We start from the raw sequence: 21,584 nt of genomic DNA on the forward strand, positions 1-21,584 counted from the left end.
CAGAAAACCAGAAGGGACCAGGTTTGTCATGGCTCAGTTTGACCATGTGCTTAGGCAACAAGAAATGTTATAGCTTATTTCCACCTGGTCTTTGCCCATTTTGTTCTTACCGCTCTAACTTAACAGTCTCAACCCCTTCTTATACCCCCATTCCATCAAGGCTCCTTGGCCTTCTTTTTAAGGTAAAATTCCATATTTACTAGTAATTTTTAAATTAATATGAACATTCCTTTTTAAATTTTAATCAGGACTACTGCTCTGATTACACCATTGTATAAACTTTCTCCATATCTGTTTTCCCCATAATCTCAGTTTTAGGGTGCAATTTTGCAGAATATAATAAGCATGCTGCCCCTGTAAATACTCTGCTTTCAAGGGACCCAGCTCCCTGCCTTGGGAGACTGGCACATATCAAACGGATTGCATCCATGGGCTCCCTGAACTTTCAGAACCTCCAGCTTCTGGCTGGGCTCAGCCTGAGAGAGTCATCTGGAGAAATGACAGTAAGGCGGGGACACCCTGGCTGCTCCGCTGTCAGGTTATTGCAGATGGACCGAATCTCTCCACCAGAGGCCACAGCTCCTGTCAGGTAAACATCTTGAAAGGGCTCTCATTGGAGGTTCTGCTAATGGCTCTCACCCCTTGCTTAGAAATGGTAAAGGGTCTCAGCTCCTACTCACTTTATTTAAACTCTCCTCAAATTACCCAATTTGAGTATATCTTCTGTTTCTAGCTAGGACCCTAACAGGACAGGTTTTCAGGAATACAAATATCACGTAATAGCAAGAAAAAAAAAAGTTCTTCAAAAAATTAAAGCAGGATTCCTTTGGTTTAGTCACCTACATATAACCATTTTGGTGGGCCATTTGAAATTTGTACCAATTTCAGGCTCACAAGGAAATATACAACAATGTCTATAAAAACAATCTTACAACACACCACTAACTGGTGTCCATAGTTTAGATACTATATTTTTAAATAAATACATAAAAAAACAACTTTTACCTGTTACAGTAATGTCATCTTATTTCCTTAAGGTTTTATTACATCCATAATCAGATAAACAGGGTGTGCTCTATCATGCTCTGAGGGCTCTGGTGGTTCTAAGACAACACTAAAGTCAAGAGGTCTATGAACAATCCATGATATTGGATACCCCACTATCCTGACCCATCTCATTAAAAACCTCTGTGCCAGGGTGGCAGCTTTCAGCATAAATGGTATATCAAAGATGTAAAAGCCCAGTCTTTGAAAGCAGTAAAGAGAGTCACAAGGCCATACAGAGAGCTAGAAGAAAACGCAGAACACCCACAGAAATGTAAAAGACCAGTGAGATGAACAAGCGAAAGACTGGGTACTTGAAGGAAGGCCAAGGAATTACTCAAAAAGCTCATGTGTTAGAGCACCAAAGACTGGAAGAATGGCATAAACCTCTTTTTTGTATCTGCACAAGTAATGCCAGCTCAAACTGTGATTCCATCAGACCTCACAACACAACAGGATGAAAATCAGTTAAAACAAGGGCATCGTATGTAACGGCTCTGTGACGTTTCATTACAAGAAGAAATGTCAGATACTTAGTATCCCAAGCAACCTCCCTTCTAGTTCTATTTAACATAACCCTTATTTATTTTAGACACAAGTTGAAATAAACTCTCTTCAGCAACACTTCAGGACAGTGAAAACTGTGCTTAACCTCCACCTAAATAACTGCTGCTTTAGATCAGTGTCTACCAAACACCAGCCCTAGGAATGTCTATATGTGTATAACTGAGTCACTGTGCTGTACAGCAGAGAATGGCACAACACTGCACATCAACTATACTTCAAGAAAATTAAATAAATAAATAAAAACCAGTCCCACAGAATTCTGTCAATCCAAAATGACCTTTTTTAGCAATTGGTAACAAACTGCAAAACTATTAATACTGTGAACTAACTGTATCATATTTAATGAACAGTCCTTAATTTTGAAATTAAGTCTTCATTCCTATGCACCTATTAAAATTAATTAGCTTTTTTCAAGGTAAATTTAAGATGTCTTTGGTTGCCAAAATCTTAATCTCTCTGATTATTAAAATTCAATCTTGGAAATATGGCCATAGAGCGCTTATTTAATAAGAGATAAGGGATTCCTATCAAATTGAAATAAAGAAATTTTCTCACACTTTCATTTTATTTTATTTTAATATTTATTTATTTATTTGGCTGCGTCAGGTCGTAGTTGTGGCACGCGGGATCTTCGTTGCCACGTGTGGGATCTTCGTTGCCATGTGTGGGATCTTCGTTGCAGCATGCAGGATCTTTTCTGTTGCAGTGTGCAGAATCTTTAGTTGAGGCAGGCAAACTCTTAGTTGCGGCATGTGGGATCTAGTTCCCTGACCAGGAATTGAACCTGGGCCCCCTGCATTGGGAGTCTTAGCCACTGGACCACCAGGGAAGTCCCTCTCACTCTTTTAATTGAAGCATAGTTGACTTTCAATATTCGTTTCAGGTGTACAACACAGTGGTTCAATACTTTTATAGATTATACACCATACAAAGTTATTATAAAATCTGGACTTTATTCTGTGTTGTATATTACATCCCTGTATATATGATGTGATATATGATGTGAGTCTCTGGATAAGACTTCCTTTATCTGTAGCACATATCTTACGTGGTTTCAAGGTTCTTTCCACTACCAGCATTCTATGATTCTCTCTATGTAAAGATCACATCTTCACTCCAATAACGTGATGATATTATATTGGATTAAACATTCTTCAAGGTCTGTAGTCAGCTGTTGAATAACGTTACTCTTTTGCAATTATTCATAATACCCAACAAAATCCTAACCACAAAAAACTGCATTACTGGAACAGTTTAGCATGTAATACACAATGAGCTTTCATTTCCTAAGAAAGTGTATATTCCTTAGTATACTGTCCATACTTCTCCTCCCTCCCTCAAATTATTACACAAGGCACTGACTTAATCCCTGGATCAGTAGCACAATAAACGTTATGTCCCACCAAGCACTTAAATGGCTTATCTGGAATGATTATGAAACAGTGTATATGTCTCTCTCTCCCTTTCTCCCTCTCCCTCTCTCTTTCTCTCTACATAGACACATACACACAAAAAAAGACAACAACACTAGAATATTAAAAAAAATGAAAAAAACAAATTTAAAAACAAAAAAATGGCATTTTAATGACTGTCATGAATGCACTAACAGCCAGTATTAAAAATTGTGGGCTAAGTGTAATGTGTGTATACCTAAAGGATAAAAAATGAGGAAGGACTGCGATTATTTCCATAGTAATTCCCCCCCTTTCTTTGAAAAGTTATTATAAATTTAATATAAATAAGAAAATTTATACATCAAAAGGAAATTTTACTGAACTTTCCTAAGAAGAACTAAGTAGCATTAATTGTGAATATAAGCAACTGACAGTGTCCAAAGCACCTTGTGCTCAATAAAGCATTTGCCACGGAAATGAACAGCAACAGACATGTCTTGTACGTCTCCAAAGGGTGAAGGGGGTCCTAAAATTTTGTTCACCACAGGCTCTGAAGAAGACATCAACACCCAGGTTCAGGAGATGTGGTTCCTCAGATTAAGACATTTTCTCAACCATAAAAAAGTGTTACTAAGCAAGCTTACTAAAATTCATTTAGCAAAAAATAAATATTTTTGAGAGCCTGATAGTTAGAAGGCACTGTGCTTAAAACCAAGGAGGACTTCCCTGGTGGCACAGTGGTTAAGAATTAGCCTGCCAATGCAGGGGACACAGGTTCGAACCCAGGAAGATCCCACATGCTGCAAAGCAACCAAGCCGTGTGCCACAACTACTGAGCCTGCGCTCTAGAGCCCATGAGCCACAACTACTGAGCCTGCACACCACAACTGAAGTCCACGTGACCCAGAGCCGTGGAGCCACAACTACTCAAGCCCACACACCATGGGGCCCACGTGCCGCAACTACTGAAGCTTGCGCTCCTAGAGCCTGTGTTCCACAACAAGAGAGGCCACTGCAATGAGAAGTCTGCACACCACAACGAAGAGTAGCCCCTGCTCACCACAGCTAGAGAAAGCCCATGCAGCAACAAAGACCCAACGCAGCCAAAAGAAAAAAGCAAACAAACAAAAACAACAAAAAGAAAATATCTTTGCATTTATTTATCAATAACCATTCTTTTTTTTTTATAAGACTTTTTTTTTTAAGATGCTGGTAGGAGTTTATTAATTAATGTATTTATTTTTGCTGTGTTGGGTCTTCGTTTCTGTGCGAGGGCATTCTCTAGTTGTGGCAAGTGGGGGCCACTCTTCATCACGGTGCGCGGGCCTCTTACTATCGCGGCCTCTCGTTGTGTAGCACAGGCTCCAGACACGCAGGCTCAGTAGTTGTGGCTCACGGGCCTAGTTGCTCTGCGGCATGTGGGATCCTCCCAGACCAGGGCTCGAACCCGTGTCCCCTGCATTAGCAGGCAGATTCTCAACCACTGAGCCACCAGGGAAGCCCAATAACCATTCTTAAAACAACCCAGCAAATGATACAGACATATAGCAGTCTCTTTCCAGAATGATTCTCCTACTAGAAATAAATTAATGAGCAGAAATGGGACAGGGGAAATGAGTGCCTACAATAGACTTTTTTGAAATAGGTAAATGCTATTTTTTTTAATAAATTTATTTTTGGCTGTGTTGGGTCTTCGTTGCTGTTCACGGGCTTTCTTTAGTTGCAGAGAGCTGGGGCCACTCTTCATTGCAGTGCATGGGCTTCAGTAGTTGTGGCACATGGGCCCAGAAGTTGTGGCTCGTGGGCTCTAGAGCACAGGCTCAGCAGTTGTGGTGCACGGGCTTAGTTGCTCCACGGCATGTGGCATCTTCCCAGACCAGGGCTCAAACCCGTGTCCCCTGCCTTGGCAGGTGGATTCCCAACCACTACGCCACCAGGGAAGCCCAGCAAATGCTATTTTTTTTGGGGGGGGGGGGTGCTGCATTGGGTCTTCATTGCTGCCCATGGGCTTTCTCTAGTTGTGGTGAGCAGGGGCTACTCTTCGTTGTGGTGTGCAGGCTTCTCATTGCGGTGGCTTCTCTTGTTGTGGAGCACGGGCTCTAGGCACGCGGGCTCAGCAGTTGTGGCTCGCAGGCTCTAGAGTGCAGGTTCAGTAGTTTCGGCACAGGGGCCTTGCTGCTCCGCGGCATGTGGGAATCTTCCCAGACCAGGGCTCAAACCCGTGTCCCCTGCATTGGCAGGCGGATTCTTAACCACTGCGCCACCAGGGAAGTTCCGCAAATGCTATTTTAATCAGAACTATCTTCATTGCCCCTGTGGTCATTAATGTGTCAACTTGGCTAAGCCACAATAACCAGATTTGGTCAAATATTATTCTAGATGTTTCTCTGAAGGTATTTTTTATATAAGACTAACATTTCAATCAGCAGTTTGAGTAAAGCAGATTATGCTTCATAATGTGAGTGGGACTCATCCAATCAGTTCAAAGTTCTAATAAAATTTTAAAACATTGACTTCCTTGGAGGAAGAGGGAATTCTGTCTTTGGATTGAAATTGTAACTCTTCCCTCAGTCTCCAGATTTTGGATCTGCAGCCCTCACAATCATGTGAGACAATTTCTTAAAATCAATCCCCCACTCCCTCCCTCCCCACACACATACATCCCACATCCCACTAGTTCTGATTCTCCGGAGAACCCTGACTAATATAACCTGCATAACATCATGGTCATCCCTCAATAAATCATCTCATCACCTACTATATACAACCCTTCCTTTCGTGTCTTATTTTTTGATAAAGTGATACCTCAATAAATGAATCCTGTAAAAATAAAAACAATCTCCTTAATCATACAGTTAAGCAGGGTTGCTAAGGAATGGAAAATCTTTCAAAACCTGCAAAGCAAACTCAGTAGGTAGCTGAGCACCTTCCGTAAACACATCTTTTTGTGGGGCTTCAACAGGACTGGGTGCACCTGAATTACAGGGACCTAAACACCAGGAAGAGTGAAATCAACAAGGTTTTCTTTCACCACAGGTGTTTCCCCTCTTCTGCTTGGTTCCCTTTCCCTTTCAGCTCACTTGTCAACACACCAGTTCCCTGATACTTGTGCTGACTTGAATATGGTGTTGCGTTCTTCCGGAGAGTTTATTTCACCTTTTTTCTCTTCAACTCCAGAATTTCCATTTGGTTTTTCTACAATTTCTAATTTCTTATTGAGATTCTCTATTTGTTCAGTCACTGTTATCATACTTTCCTATCATTCCAGAAACGGTTCATTTAGTTCTTAGAACATATGTAGAATAATGGCTTTAAAGGCCCTGTCTACAAATTTTAACATTGGAAACAATCAGGAACACTTTCTATTGCCTACTTTTCTCAATATATCACACTTTCCTATTTCTTGGTATGTATCATAATTTTATGTTGAAAACTAGACATGTTATATAAAATAGTATAAGAATTCTGGAAATCTCTCTTCCTCCACAATGTGCAGTTACTAATGCCTCTGTTGAGTTTTACTTTTCTTTAATTCTTGTTTTCATTTTAAAGCCTGCTTGCCTGGGGGTTGCCCCTGTGTCTAAGTAGCTTAGTGATTTAGCCAAAGATTCGACAGGGAATTTGCTCAAATACCCTAAGTCAATAAAGGTTGTCATCCTTTCCAAAAGGATCTATGTGTGGGTAGAGGAACACGTTCAACAGGCAGACATTTTCAAGTCTTCCAGATTTTAGCTTTCCCTGGATGCTTTCATGGCTCCTCTGCCCCTACATGAAGCCTCAGCTAACCATGACTTTAGGCTAAAAGAGCCATGGGCCTGCACAAATCTCATGACCCCAAGACCATAACTTCCAGGGACAATGCTGCTGGGCATCATCATGACATTGCACACCCTGGAAAATCAAGCAAGTTGGAAGGGAAAAGGGTGGAGTGTGATGGGAGCAGCTTCCGGGCATGAATGTGACAGATTGCCACTGTTATGGCTTAATATTTACCGGTTTCTCAAACATAAACACTTTCCACATTGTTGGAAGCCTTTGGTTGAGTTCTAGAGCACTGAAATGGTTGTTATTACCTGTTTTGCAGATGGACTTCATTCTAAGTCACAAACCTCCATCTTTCCTAAGTATATTTATACCAGTGTCTGTTCCCCTTTTATAGCTTTATAACGTACTTTGGAAGTCCTTAGTCGTCTTCATGTACTGCCAAACTTTCTTATTCCTTTAGATCCAGCATAAGCTGTGCCTTCCTAATGAGGCCATCTCCCATTAATCCATGCACACTGATCTCTACCTTCTTTGAATTCCTATTACACATCATTATATCACAATCATTTTCTGTGTGCTATGTTTTTGTTTTCAGCAACATCCTTAAGTCTTTGGGACAAGGAATTCGGTTTTCATGCTTTGTATCCTCATCCCATACCTGGCAGAGTGATGAGCACAAAGTAAATTTTTGCCCACTTCAACCCAAAAATTTACACCGGAAGAAAACTGCCTTGTAATGCATGTATGTAGCCCAACCATTTCCCCAGAAAGCAACGATTAAGATTCCAAGACCTAATCATGTAACACCACTAGCACATTCTTCCCTTCTGCACTGCATCCATGACCTGGAGTGTACACTATCAGCTGAAAGTACAAGGCAGGGACTACTGGTTGCCAAGCCTAATATTCATTTTGATCCTCTACCTTACTAACAAAACCATAATCATATCCCTGCTTATCTTGTAGCTAGGAGTTCAAGTGGAGGAGAGGCACTAACTGAAAAGACAGTAGCCTTCTTGAGATCATTAGGGGAAGGGGTCAGATCCTAAAAGATGTCAAAACTAGAAATGGGAAGAACCTAGGTCATTAATGACATATCACAGAAACACTTCACTAGCCCTGGACTGCCTACCCAGTAACTTTCAATTACATGGTTTGTATAGGCCATTGAAATTTTACCAGCGGCTGAATTGGAATTACATAGTGAAAAGGTCACGACAAACCTGATAACTAAATCACCACAAGCCATTAAGAAGCACATATTCTCATTTATTATATAGAGAAAGTAGGGGAAAATCTGACTTCCTGAGTAATAACCATTAATCATCTTTGTCCATAGTCCTCTCATGGTCACAAATGTAACCAGCATGGAATTAAGAGAATGCTTGCTTGGGTTTGAATCCACAGCTCCACTGTGTGAATTCAGCACCTGAGTGTTTCTAAACTGCAAAATGGGACTAAGAACAGTATCTATTTCATAGTATTGCTGAAAGAAATGAAAGAGAAAATTCACGGAATGCCTTTAGAACAGTGTCAGGCACATGCTAGCTACAACAACAGTAAATGTTAATGGTGGTGGTGGTAGTGGTGGTGGTGGTGATGATGACTGATGATGACGACGATGGCCACCTAATAGTAAGTTCTAATCCACTGTAGAAGGCCACTATAAATAGTAAATAAACACATAAACTGAAACACATTTTTCTTAACGATGCTAATCTTTTATTTCAAGACTGAAGTCTGAGGTACTGCTGGCTTGCTTTCATGTTTTGCTATCACCCTACATTTGAGAAAACAGTGAGCAGAAAAATCCCAAGGACTGAGTGACAAAAACCCTAAATATGTTTTTATTTCCTTTCCCATCTGTCTTGTAAGAGCATACTCTTATGGTAAACAAAGATTTGAAGACATCAAAGTTCCCCCTCTGAAATAATACAAAATTTTAATAGTGGTTCAAAGAAATTTTTTTTAATTCCTTACCCAGAAGATCCAGTGCTCTTACAAACACCAAGAAGGGGCCTTTTTTCAGCAAAGTTGTCACACTTTTGAGCACCTGATGAGGAACATGAAATAAAATGTAAAATAAAACTTTGAGAAGTATTCTTGTATATTTCCCATTATTTTCATTCTCTCAAAACATTTACAGCTAAAGAGATAGCAAAACATTCATTTAAATTGATATATTTATACAGTTGACTGAACAAAAACTAGAAGAGCTATAAATAAACTTATAACTATTTTCAAAATTGAACCAACATTTAAAAACCTTTTTTTAAAATTAGCAACGTCAACCTTATACACATTCACCATGAAATCAGAAAACCACCCCCAATTCCACCAACTAATTACCTAAGAGTTGTATAACCTTGATTTCAAAACTAAATAAAGGAAGGTCACAACAGAAACTTTAAAAACTTCAAAATTTCAGGCCATTCTCAATACACAACAATGCAAAATCCTGAGAAAAGACTAGTAAAATGAATAGCAATGTATTAGAAAAAAAATTAAATCAGTCAGTCTGTGAAGAAAGACTGAAAGACATTGTCAACCAGAGAGCTCCAAGAAACAGCACACCAAAGCACCCGCAATAAAGTTAGAGGTTGGCAAACACATACACATTGCTTGCAATCAGCTTTTTAGTTTGCTGCTTACAAACAGGTACAAGCACCTGGAAAAGTGGTTAACTCTGTACAGGAAGAAAGTATCAAAAATTTTGAAACTATCATTAATAATTTTAAAAATATGAGAAGATATTTCAGGCATGAAGCAATATAAGAATGCAATGAAAAACTGACACTTAGAAAATAAAAGAGCTCTGGGAAGTTAAAAACAAGGTAGATATTATTTAAAAACTCAACACAAGCATCAGAGAAAGTTTCCCACAGAACACAGCAAAAACACCGAAAAAAAAAAAAAAGAAAAACAGCATTAATTTATACACACACACAAACACATACACAAGAGAAATGTTAAAGGAGAGCCTCAAAGTTCCAGTACGTAGGTAGGAATTCCAAAAAGAGAGAAAAGAGAAAAACAGAGGAGGAAAGAATCCATGAAATGTTTCAAAATTTTTCACAGAACAAACAAGGACAAACAAGAATTTTGCAAGAACGAGGCAAGGACTCCACTCTCACCAGTACTATTCAGTATAGTACTGGAAGTTCTAGACAAGGCAACGAAGCAGAAGAGAAAGGGGGAAAAAGTCATACAGATAAGAAAGGAAGAAATAAAACTCCCTATTTTCAGATAACATGATTGATACATTGAAAATCCCAAGGAATCAACAACAGCAAAAACTTCTACAGCTAGTGAGTTAGCTCAGCAAGGTCACCAGAGTCAAGATCAACATACAAAATATCAACCGTATTTCTATATACTAGCAACAAGCACACAGAATTCCAGATTAAAAATACAATACTGTTAATAACTTCTCAAAAGAACATTAAATACTCAGGTATAAATCTAAAATATATATTCAGGACTTAGAGACTGAAAACTACAAAATGCTGATGCAGGAAATGAAAGACAGTTTAAGTAAACGGATATATAAAGTTGACAGAAGATGCACAGATTAATGGAACTGAAGACAATCCAGAAACAGACCCAAACAAATATGGTCAACTGATTTTTGAAAGACGTGTAAAGGCAATTAAGTGGAATAAGACCGTTTAACCATTTCAACAAATGGTCCTGAGGCAGCTGCATACCCATAGGAAAAGAATAAAACTGGAAATAAAACACCTTACCTAAAATTAACTCAACATGGATCAGAGATTAAAATGTAAGACTATATAACTTTTAGAAGAAAACAAAAGAAAATCATAGGACCTAGGGCTTGGTGAAGAGGTCTCAGACATGACACAGAAAATATGATCCATGAGACCGAAAAAAGCAATAAGTTGGCTATAATTAAAATTAAAAACAAGCTACACGTTGGAAAAAATACTTGTAAAACACATATTTAACAAAGGACCCATCTAGAATATATGAAATAATCTCAACATACTCAAAACTAAAAAACAAAAATCCAACTTTAAATGGGCAAAAGACATGAGATATTTCACTGAAAATAAGATATGGAAAGCAGATATGCAAATGAAAAGATTTTCAACAACAGTAGCTACCAGGGAAATGTAAAAAGCAAATGCTGACAAAAAGTGCAGAGAACTTAGATCTTTCACACATTCCTGGTGGAAATATAAAATAGTACAGCCCCTTTAGAAAAGAGTGTGGCAGTTTCTTTAAAAGAGCAGAAACAAAAAACCTAAACATACACTTACCATATATCCCAGCAATCATACTACTGGGCATTTATCCCAGAAAAATAAAAACTACACCCACACAAACTTGTACACAAATTTCACAGTAGATTTATTTTAAACAGCAAAATAAGTGAAATCATCCCTGATGTCCTTCAGCAGATGAATTTTACCTCCACACCATGAAATATTAATCAGTAGTAAGAAGGAACTAACTATTGATACACTAAACAACTTGGATACACCTCAACAAACTTGTACTAAGTGAAAAAGCAATACTGTGTAAATCCACTTATGTAATACTCTTGAAATGACAAAATTAGTACAGAGATGGAAAACAGACTGATAAATTCCCAAAAGTTAGGGATGGTGGACGGAGATGGTGTCAGGGAGATTACTGTAGTGATGAAATAGATCTGTATCTTGATTATGGTAGTGGTTACATGAATGTACACATGTGATAAAATGACATGGAACTATGTGCACACATCCCACCAATGTCAGTTTCCTGGTTTTTATATTGTATATAAGATGTAACCAGCTGGGCAGAGGGTGCACAAGACCTGTCTGTAGTATTTTTGCAACTTTCTGGTAAATATGTAATATCTCAGAAGGCAGGTTATTTTTAAATGGAAGGTAGAATAAAGAGGATAAATATTTTCTTTTAATATTATGTAATTTAGTTTATGCTCTTTAAAAAGGTACATATGTCAAGAGTGAGACGAAAAGCCACAGACTTGGAGAAATACTTGCAAAAGACACATCTGATAAAGGAGTGTTATCCCAAATATAACAAAATACTTTTAAAACTAAACAGTAAGAATACGAACAGCCCAATTTAAAACTGAGAAAAAGATCTGAACAGACACTTAACCAAAGTAAATATACAGATGGCCAATAAGCATATGAAAAGATGCTCCACATCACAGGTCATCAGGGAAATTCAAATCAAAACAACAATAAGATACCACTCCACACATACTAGACCAGCCAAAATGTAAAACAATGACAACACCGGATGCTGACAAGGATGCAGACCAACAAGAACTCTCAATCATCGCTAGAGGGAATGCAAAACGGTACAGCCACATCGTAAGACAGTGTGGCAGTTTCTTACTAAACTAAACATGCTCTTACTACAAGATCCAGCAATCATGCTCCTTGGTATTTACCCAAAGGAGTTGAAAACTGTTTATACAAAAACCTGCACATGGACATTTATATCAGCTTTGTTCCCAGTTGCCAAAACTTGGAAGCAATCAAGATGCCCTTCAGTAGATGAGTGGATAAATAAACTGTGGTACCACCAGACAACGGAATATGACTCAGGACTAAAATGAAATGAGCTATCAAGCCATGAAAAAACACGGCGGAAACTTAAATACATACTGAATGGCTCTGGAAAAGGCAAAAGACAGTTACTGAGACAGTAAAAATACTGAGACGGTAAAAAGATGAGTGGTGGGCTTCCCTGGTGGCGCAGTGGTTGAGAGTCCGCCTGCCGATGCAGGGGACACGGGTTCATGCCCCAGTCCGGGAAGATCCCACATGCCGCAGAGCGGCTGGCCATGGCCAGCTCAGCCATGGCCGCTAAGCCTGCACGTCCGGAGCCTGTGCTCCGCAACGGAAGAGGCCACAACAGTGAGAGGCCCGCGTACTGCCAAAAAAAAAAAAAAAAAGATGAGTGGTCTTCAGGGGTTAAGAAGGAGGGAGGCATGAGTAAGTAAAGCACAGAGGATGCTTAGGGCAGGAAAACTATTCTGTTCAGACACTACAATGGTGGATACATGTCCTTATGCATTTGTCAAAACCTACTGAATGTACAACACCAATAGGGAACCCTAATGAGAATTATGGACTTTGGGTGATAATGATGTCAGTGTGGGTACCTCTGTGGTGCAGGGTATGAATAGTGGGGGAAGTTGTGAGATGTGAGGGGTCAGGAGATATACAGCAACTCTGTACTTTCTGCTCAATTCTGGTATCTATAAAATGCTCTTAGGGCTTCCCTGGTGGCACAGTGGTTGAGAGTCCGCCTGTCAATGCAGGGGACATGGGTTCGTGCCCCGGTCCAGGAAGATCCCACATGCCGCGGAGCAGCTGGGCCCGTGGGCCATGGCCGCTGAGCCTGTGCGTCCGGAGCCTGTGCTCCGCAACGGGAGAGGCCACAACAGTGAGAGGCCCGCGTACCGCAAAAAAAAAAGAAATGCTCTTAAAATATTAACTTTAAAAAGATGTAGCAAGCTCTTGAACACCCATGTTCACTAAAGAATCATTCACAATAGCAAAAGGTGGCAGCAACACAAATGTCCATCAAATGATGACTGGATAAAGAAAATGTATATATTAAAAAGGAAATCTTGTCACATGCTACACACAGATGAATCTTGAGGACATTATGCTAAATGAAATACACTATTCATGAAAAGACAAATACTCTATTATTCCACTTGTATGGGGAATCTAAAGTAGTCCAATTCCTAGAAACAGAAAGAAAAATGTGATGGGGACTAGTGATGGAGAGAGAAATGGAGAGCTGGTGTTCAATGGGTACAGAGTTCTTTGAATGCACTTAACACTGCCAAGCGGTACAATTAAAAGTTTGCCGGGAATTCCCTGGCAGTCCAATGGTTAGGGCTCTGTGCCTCCACTTCATGGGACCACGGGACACGGGTTCAATCCCTGGTCAGGGAACTAAGATCTCGCATGCTGCGCGGCACAGCTGGGCAGGAAAAAAAAAGTTTGTAAAGATTTAAAGATGGTAATTTTTTTTTTCTTTATGTTTGGCTGCCTTGGGTCTTTGCTGCTACATGCAGGCTTTCTTTAGTTGCGGTGCGCGGGCTTCTTACTGTGGTGGCTTCTCCTGTTGCAGAGCACAGGCTCCAAGCACACAGGCTTCAGTAATTGTGGCTCGCGGGCTCTAGAGCGCAGGCTCAGTAGTTTTGGCGCACGGGCTTAGCTGCTCCACAGCACGTGGAATCTTCCCAGACCAGAGCTCGAACCCATGTCCCCTGCATTGGCAAGCGGACTCTTAACCACTGCGTCACCAAGGAAGCCCTAACGACGGTAAATTTTATGTTATGTGATTTTTACCACAATTTTGAAAAAGGTACAAGTTGTGTGCTTGAACAAGTGTGTGCCCACATGAGTGTGTGTAGTTAGATGTATAGACAGATATTTAGTTATCTTAAGTGCTAAACACATAAACACCAATTTCAGGATAGGAATAGTCCTCTTAGGGGTTTAGGATGAAGACAATATTTGGGAGAGGTAGCCAGGGGACTTCAGCTCTCTTTTAATAATGTTTCATTTCTTTGCTAGATGGTAAACAGCAACTGTAATGTTAATGTTAATAATCCTCATTAATGGATCCCTCCAAAAATAATGAAGTTTAATCCAGAGGAGGACAGGTTAATGGTTACACATTTAGATTGTGATCTGACATAATATACTTTTAAATTGTTATAATAATTATACTAAATAGGTTAAGACAAGTTCTATGATCCACTAACAGACTGTATTATCACACCTTAAAAAGAGCAAAACTATTAAAAAAAAAGGATCCAAAACTATAAACAGTGTTGATGAATAAAGTTCTCCATAACTAATTTAAATTTTGAGAAGCTTATAAAGATCAGTGACTACATCTTCACCAAACATTAATTTACTACGGATTGTGTGCTCTTACCCCTGCTAAACAAATAAATCAGATTTCAGAATTAACAATATGACTTTCGAGCGAAGCACAAGTTAAAAATTAACTGGTCCAAAGCCCATAACATTTATTTTCCAAATTAATTACAATTGAACTTCAGCTATACAAGGCCAATTCTTCACTCCTCCATATTTCACCTTCACCTTTAACAATACCTATTTTCCCTCTGCATCCTGGTGTTCTGACAAGGTCTTTATGGTTTGTACCTGTATTATACATACCAATTTGATATTTTGATGAATGATACATCATGTCTTTAAAATGCAAATAATACTGGCAAGAATGGTTTGATTGTTTTTGTGTTTCTCAAACCTGAATTGAAGAATTCCATTGGTTTCCGCTGACCTACTGGGTTACAACAGTCCTACTGAATCTGTTCTCTAGGTCAGTCACCTGACGCTTACTAAAGATAAGCGTCATGGATATTCAGAAAAGGTAACCAAGCAAAAAATTTAAACTACAAAATAATGCCCTCACTTAAGAACAACATAAAGCCAAAAGCCCCCACTGTACTACCAAAACCTTGTAACTAGAAAAGACGAATCTTCAGTAAGCAAACAAACCATAACAAATCCTTCAAATATCTTTGAGGCACACTCTATATTAAATTTTTTCAAAGTTGGAAAACCATGTAACAAAACCTTAACTCTGCCTTAAATAATTTCTTTGTGGATGGTTTGAATAAATACAATTTTTTAAAGTGTTGGTATAAAAATTCTATAATCTCATGAACACCGTAGCTATTAACCTGATTTTTCTTGCAATATAAATAGCATGTACTCTCCAAGATGCCTAACGGAGTCATCACCCTCCCATAATGTAATCCTCCAAATTGTAGAGGATTAACTTTTTATACATAAAATTGTGTTTATTTGCATGTACAATAGAGAGAATGACGTTACACACACCTGTTCTACAGCATTTAACAGAATGTAGCATGATGATTGAAATGAAAAGCCGTTAGCTAAATCCATCAAATATAAAAACTATTGCAATCCTGTTGCAAAGTCCTTTTGTTAAACTCCTTTTATTCTAAATCCTTTTAATTCTGTCCTGTAACACTAAAACATTTATAAAAAGCTTAAAATCCTAATAAATCGCACAATTAAAGTAATGAAAATGTGCTTGCCCACCAAGTCACCAACTCCTCTCCCCCTCAACAAAATTCAAGACAGTTTGCATGTCAGAAAATGTTGAATAACACCCCCCATCATACACACTATTGTAAACTCATTAACTAAAGAGTTTAAGTTCATGGATCAGCCTTAAGGATTTCAAGATATCAAATAGAAACCACTCCTGTATGGATCCAAATCATATCCAGAGGCAAATAAACATCCAACTGATAATAAGATATTCCAGCTCTACTCTTTTGATGTTGAGGATGACTGGAAAACAGAGATTTTACACAAAAGTGTATTACGTAGGTACTAATTTTAACTGAGAGTGCCTTCTGCAGAAAGATTCCATTGAACAATTTAATTCATTTTATCAGTTAAACTGTTTCCAAGTCTTCCATTCCATTTGTTATTTTATTGAAATAATTCTTTTAGAAAATATTTAATTCAATGAGGTTGTCCAAACCCATTTTCATCATAGATTCTCTCAATGTGAGCTTCAAGTTGTAGTCATATCTGCAGATCTAAATTTTAGCTAGAAAGTATGATTCCACCGTTAGTTTGTAGTCAATACATTTTATTGTGTGTAATTTTAGATTCTGTGTGGATATTTTCCCACTAAAAAGTTCTATTTTATTACGCAATGTTCTATTTTGTGCTACAAAACAATCACCATTATGAACTGAATACTCTTCAGGTTTATTTCTCACCTTAACAGAGAAAAATGTGAGGAATTTTTTTAGGACAAAGAAGACAGAGATAAAGTGGAAGATGAGATGAAGAGAGAGAAATGGGAAAACAGACACATAGGCTGCGGGTGCCATCAACCAACCCCAAGAAAAACAGGACAGAAATGTTATTGCCTTGAACAGTTTTATCAAAACATGATCACCAGGTGGCGCACTGGTTAAGAATCCGCCTGCCAATGCAAGGAACACGGGTTCGAGCCCTGCTCTGGGAAAATCCCACACGCCACGGAGCAACTAAGCCTGTGCGCCACAACTACTGAGTCTGTACTCTAGAGCCCGTGAGCCAGAACTACTGAGCCCGCGTGCCACAACTACTGAAGCCCGCACACCTAGAGCCCATGCTCTGCAACAAGAGAAGCCACTGCAATGAGAAGCCCGAGCACCACAACGAAGAGTAGCCCCAGCTCGCCGCAACCAGAGAAAAGCCTGCGCACAGCAACAAAGACCCAACGCAGCAAAAAAAAAAAAAAAAAAAAAAAAAAACCATGAACATCAAGTAAATCTTTGCATCTGCCTCAAGTATCCAAAACATGAGTATACATTTTAGACTCCACCGTGACTTCAGAAAGTTTAAAATGTCAAACACACCATTTTTAAGTTGTTGCTCGCTTTATTATCTTCCTCCATAAGTTAAAATGTTCAGCATGTGAGGTATCCCTTAATATTTAGTGGCATCACATTATTTCTCTTCAAGGATCAGGCCTCTTGTGCTCTTTCACAGATTTGACTCACCAGACCTTAACAAACACAAAGTACAAATCATACATTTGACAAAGGAGTAAAATGAGACTTTGAGAGGCTAAATAATTCTCCCAAGTTATTGTGGTACTAAACCACGTGCGAACCAGAATTTGTTCCTCTGTTACCCTGGCTCACTGAAAAATCTACTGTCAGAAAGTTATGACCAAGAAGAACTCTGTTGGAAAATAAATAAATGTACTGATAAAGGCTAATGTATCTAATTCCTTAGTGCTTTAATTCTCTCATCTGTAAAGTGGAGATAAGTACCAATACCTCACATAGTATTGTTGTGAAGTTTAAAAAATATAAGATATGGATTGGACTAAACAAGGTGCTGCAACATGTAAGAACTCAATAAACTTTATGCAGTTATTATTGTTGCTGGCAACCGTCGTATTGTGAATCCATTCATTTACTTTCCTCGTAAGAAAAAAACACTGTTCATGTCCTTAACTCCTTTCTTGCTCTTCTATCATGGTATCAATATCTCTCTGACCTAGCCCTCTACCCTGCTCACCCACATTGGAATATGCCAAGCACACTCCTGCCTCAGGAACGCTCCATTTTCTGCTATCTCCTTGGAATTATCAAGTTATACCCTAGTTATCTCCATAGTTCTCTTACATACTTTTTTTAGGTCACTGCTAAAATATTTTCCGATCAGAAAGATCACCCTCTATCATGCTTCCGCTCCTTTTTTTTTTCTTTAAATCACTTAACAGAGCCTCATATTATACACATTCGATTGACTATCTGTCTCAGCTCACCCAAATGGTGACTCAAACTCCATGACACATAAAAACTTGTATTACAAAGTTCACAACAGCTTTATTCATAATAGCTCAAAAATATATATTCAACCCAACAGGAAAATGAATAATTAAATATATTCATAAAATGGAACACTACTCAGCAATAAAAAGGAAAGATACACTGATACATGTAACATCGTCAAGAACAGGGAAGACTACTCCTCTGAAGTGAAAGAAGTTGGAACAGTATATGCTTCCGAGGGGGTAAGGATGACTGGGAAAGGGCATGTAAGAACGTTCTGGGGTAACAGAAATAATCTTTAAGGAGGTATGGGTTACATAAGTGTATGTATTTGTCAAAACCCAAAACTGTAACAGGTAAATCTCTGCATTTCTCCACTGCAAATTACACCTGCATTAAAAAATTGAAGCAAATAAGCAAGTTGTTCAGTGGCAAAGGAAATAAACTGTGTGCATGACATTAATAGTGGTTGATTAGAGTGATTAGAAGCGGGCTAAAATGTGACCAAAATATTAGTAATTAGTCTAGGGCAAAGGTATACAGGAGTTTATTGTCCTACTCATTTCACCATTCTAGGGTTTTATGTTTTTGGCAAAAACAAGTTGGAATATGCATTCTAATATGCATTAGAATAAAAAGGATAATGGGATAAACATGAAGATGTAAAATATGATATCAAAAACACAAAGTGTGGGGGAGAGGAGTTAAAATACAGATCTTTTAGAATGTGTTAGAACTTAAACGATTACCAGTTTAAAACAGGAGATACAATTAAAGATCAACATATATGAACCCAATAGTAATAACAAATCAAAAACATACAACAAATACACAAAAAAGTAGAGAGAGGGCTTCCCTGGTGGCACAGTGGTTCAGAGTCCACCTGCCGATGCAGGGGACGCGGATTCGTGCCCCGGTTCAGGAGGATCCCGCATGCCACAGAGCGGCTGGGCCCGTGAGCCACGGCTGCTGAGCCTGCGCGTCCGGGGCCTGTGCTCCACAACGGGAGAGGCCACAGCAGTGAGAGGCCCGCATACCGCAAAAAAAAAAAAAAAAAAAAGTAGAGAGCAAGGAACACAAGCATACCACTAAAAAAAAAAAAAATCATCAAACCATAGGGAAGAAACTAAAAGAAGAGGAAAAGTACAGAGAAGAACTACAGAAACAACCAGAATACAGGGAACAAGATGGCAATAAGTACATACAAATCAAAAATCACTGGGTCTTCCCTGGTGGCACAATGGTTAAGAATCCGCCTGCCAATGCAGGGGATGTGGGTTTGAGCCCTGGTCCAGGAAGATCCAACATGCTGTGGAGCAACTAAGTCTGTGCGCCATAACTACTGAGCCTGTGCTCTAGAGCCTGCAAGCCACAACTACTGAGCCCACGTGCCACAACTACTGAAGCCCGAGCACCTAGAGCCCATGCTCTGCAACAAGAGAAGCCACCACAATGAGAAGCCCGCGCACTGCAATGAAGAGTAGCCCCCACTCGCTGCAGCTAGAGAAAGCCCGTGTGCAGCAACGAAGACCCAATGCAGCCAAAAATAAAATAATAAATTTTTTTAAACATCACTTTAAATGTCAATGGAATAAATGCTTCAATCAAAAGACACAAGGAGGATGACTGGATTAAAAAAAACCAAGACCCATCTATATTCTGCTTAAAAGAGCTAAAGACACACACACAAACTGAAAGCAAAGAGACGTAAAAAGAAATTTCTTGCAAATGTGGGGGGGAGCAATACTCATATCAGACAAAATAGACTTAATAACAAAGTCTATAACAAATGACAAAGAGGGCATTATTTAATGATAAAGTGATACAAGAAGAGGATATAATACTCACCAACATATATGCACCTAATACAGAAGCACGTAAATATATAAAGCAAATATTAACAGACATAAAGGGAGAAACTGGCAATAATACATTAATAGTAGGGGACTTTACGCCTCACTTACATCAATGGACGAAGCATCCATACAGAAAATCAAGAAGGAAACAATGGTCTTAAATGACGCATTAGACCGGTTAATCTTAATAGATATCTACAGGACATTCCATCCCAAAAGATCAGAATACACATTCTTATCAAGTACACATGGTATGTTCTCCAGAATAGATCATATGTTAGGCCAAAAATAACTCTCAACAAATTTCAGAGAATAGGAGTTGTATCAAGCATTTCTTCCAACCACAATGGTATAAAACTAGAAAGCAATTACAGGAAGAAAAATGGGAAAAATGAAACAATATGCTACTAAAAAACCAATGGGTCAATGAAGAAATTGAAAAGGAGATCAGAAAATACTTCAAGACAAATGAACATGGAAACCTAGCTTTCTAATACCTATGGGATGCAGCATTTGACAAAATTCAACATTCGTTCATGATAAAAACTTTCATCAAAGTGGGTATAGAGGGAACATATCTGAACATAATAAAGCCCATTTATGACAAACCCACAGCTAACATCATGCTCAATGGTGAAAAGCTGAAAGTTTTTCCTCTAACATCAGGAACAAGACAATGATGCCCATTCTTGCCGCTTTGGTTTAATATAGCATTGGAAGTCCTAGCCACAGCAAACAAAGAAAAAAAATTAAAGGCATCCAAATTTGGAAGGGAAGGAGTAAAACTGCCACTATTTGAAATGACATGATACCATATATAGAAAACCCTAAAGTCTCCACTATTAGAACTAATAAATGACTTAGGTAAAGTGGCAGGATACAAGATTAATACATTTAAAAAATCTATTGGGACTTCTCTGGTGGTCCAGTGGGTAAGACTCTTTGCTCCCAATGCAGGGGGCCCAAGTTCCATCCCTGGTTGGGGAACTAAATCCTGAATGCATGCCACAACTAAGAGTCTGCATGCCGCAACTAAGAGGTCCGCATGCCGCAACTAAGAAGTCCGCATGCCGCAACAAAGATCCAGCATGTCGCAACTAAGACCCAGCACAGCCAAAATAAATAAGTAAATAAATAAGTTTTTTTAGATCTATTGTTTTTCATACACTAATAATAAGCTATCAAAAAGAGAAAGCAAGAAGACAATCCCATTTAAAATCGCATCAAGGGCTTCCCTGGTGGTGCAGTGGTTAAGAATCCTCCTGCCAATGCAGGGAACATGGGTTCGAGCCCTGGTCTGGGAAGATCCCACATGCCGCAGAGCAACTAAGCTCGTGCACCACAACTACTGAGCCTGCGCTCTAGAACCCGCGAGCCACACTGCTGAGCCCGTGCACCACAACTACTGAGCCTATGTACCACAACTACTGAAGCCCGCATGCATAGAGCCCCTGCTCCGCAACAAGAGAAGCCACTGCAACGAGAAGCCTGCACACCATAATGAAGAGTAGTAGCCCCTGCTCGCCAAAACTAGAGAAAGCCCGCGTGCAGCAACAATAAATAAAATATAAATTAAAAATAAGTAAAAATAAAAGCAACTGC

General features: G+C 39.1%; 1 protein-coding gene across 11 annotated transcripts in view; it reads right to left on the reverse strand.

Moving 5' to 3' along the window:
* The window catches only part of BCAS3 (BCAS3 microtubule associated cell migration factor), a 572,946-nt gene that overhangs the window by 477,158 nt on the left and 74,204 nt on the right, over nt 1–21,584 (reverse strand). For all 11 annotated transcript variants that reach the window (XM_067716301.1, XM_067716302.1, XM_067716299.1 and 8 more), the window contains exon 7: nt 8,751–8,823. In XM_067716301.1, the coding sequence (XP_067572402.1) occupies nt 8,751–8,823 (73 nt within the window). The remainder of the gene's footprint in view (nt 1–8,750; nt 8,824–21,584) is intronic.

The sequence above is a fragment of the Pseudorca crassidens genome, chromosome 19 (assembly GCF_039906515.1).
Source record: "Pseudorca crassidens isolate mPseCra1 chromosome 19, mPseCra1.hap1, whole genome shotgun sequence".
Classification (NCBI taxonomy): domain Eukaryota; kingdom Metazoa; phylum Chordata; class Mammalia; order Artiodactyla; family Delphinidae; genus Pseudorca; species Pseudorca crassidens.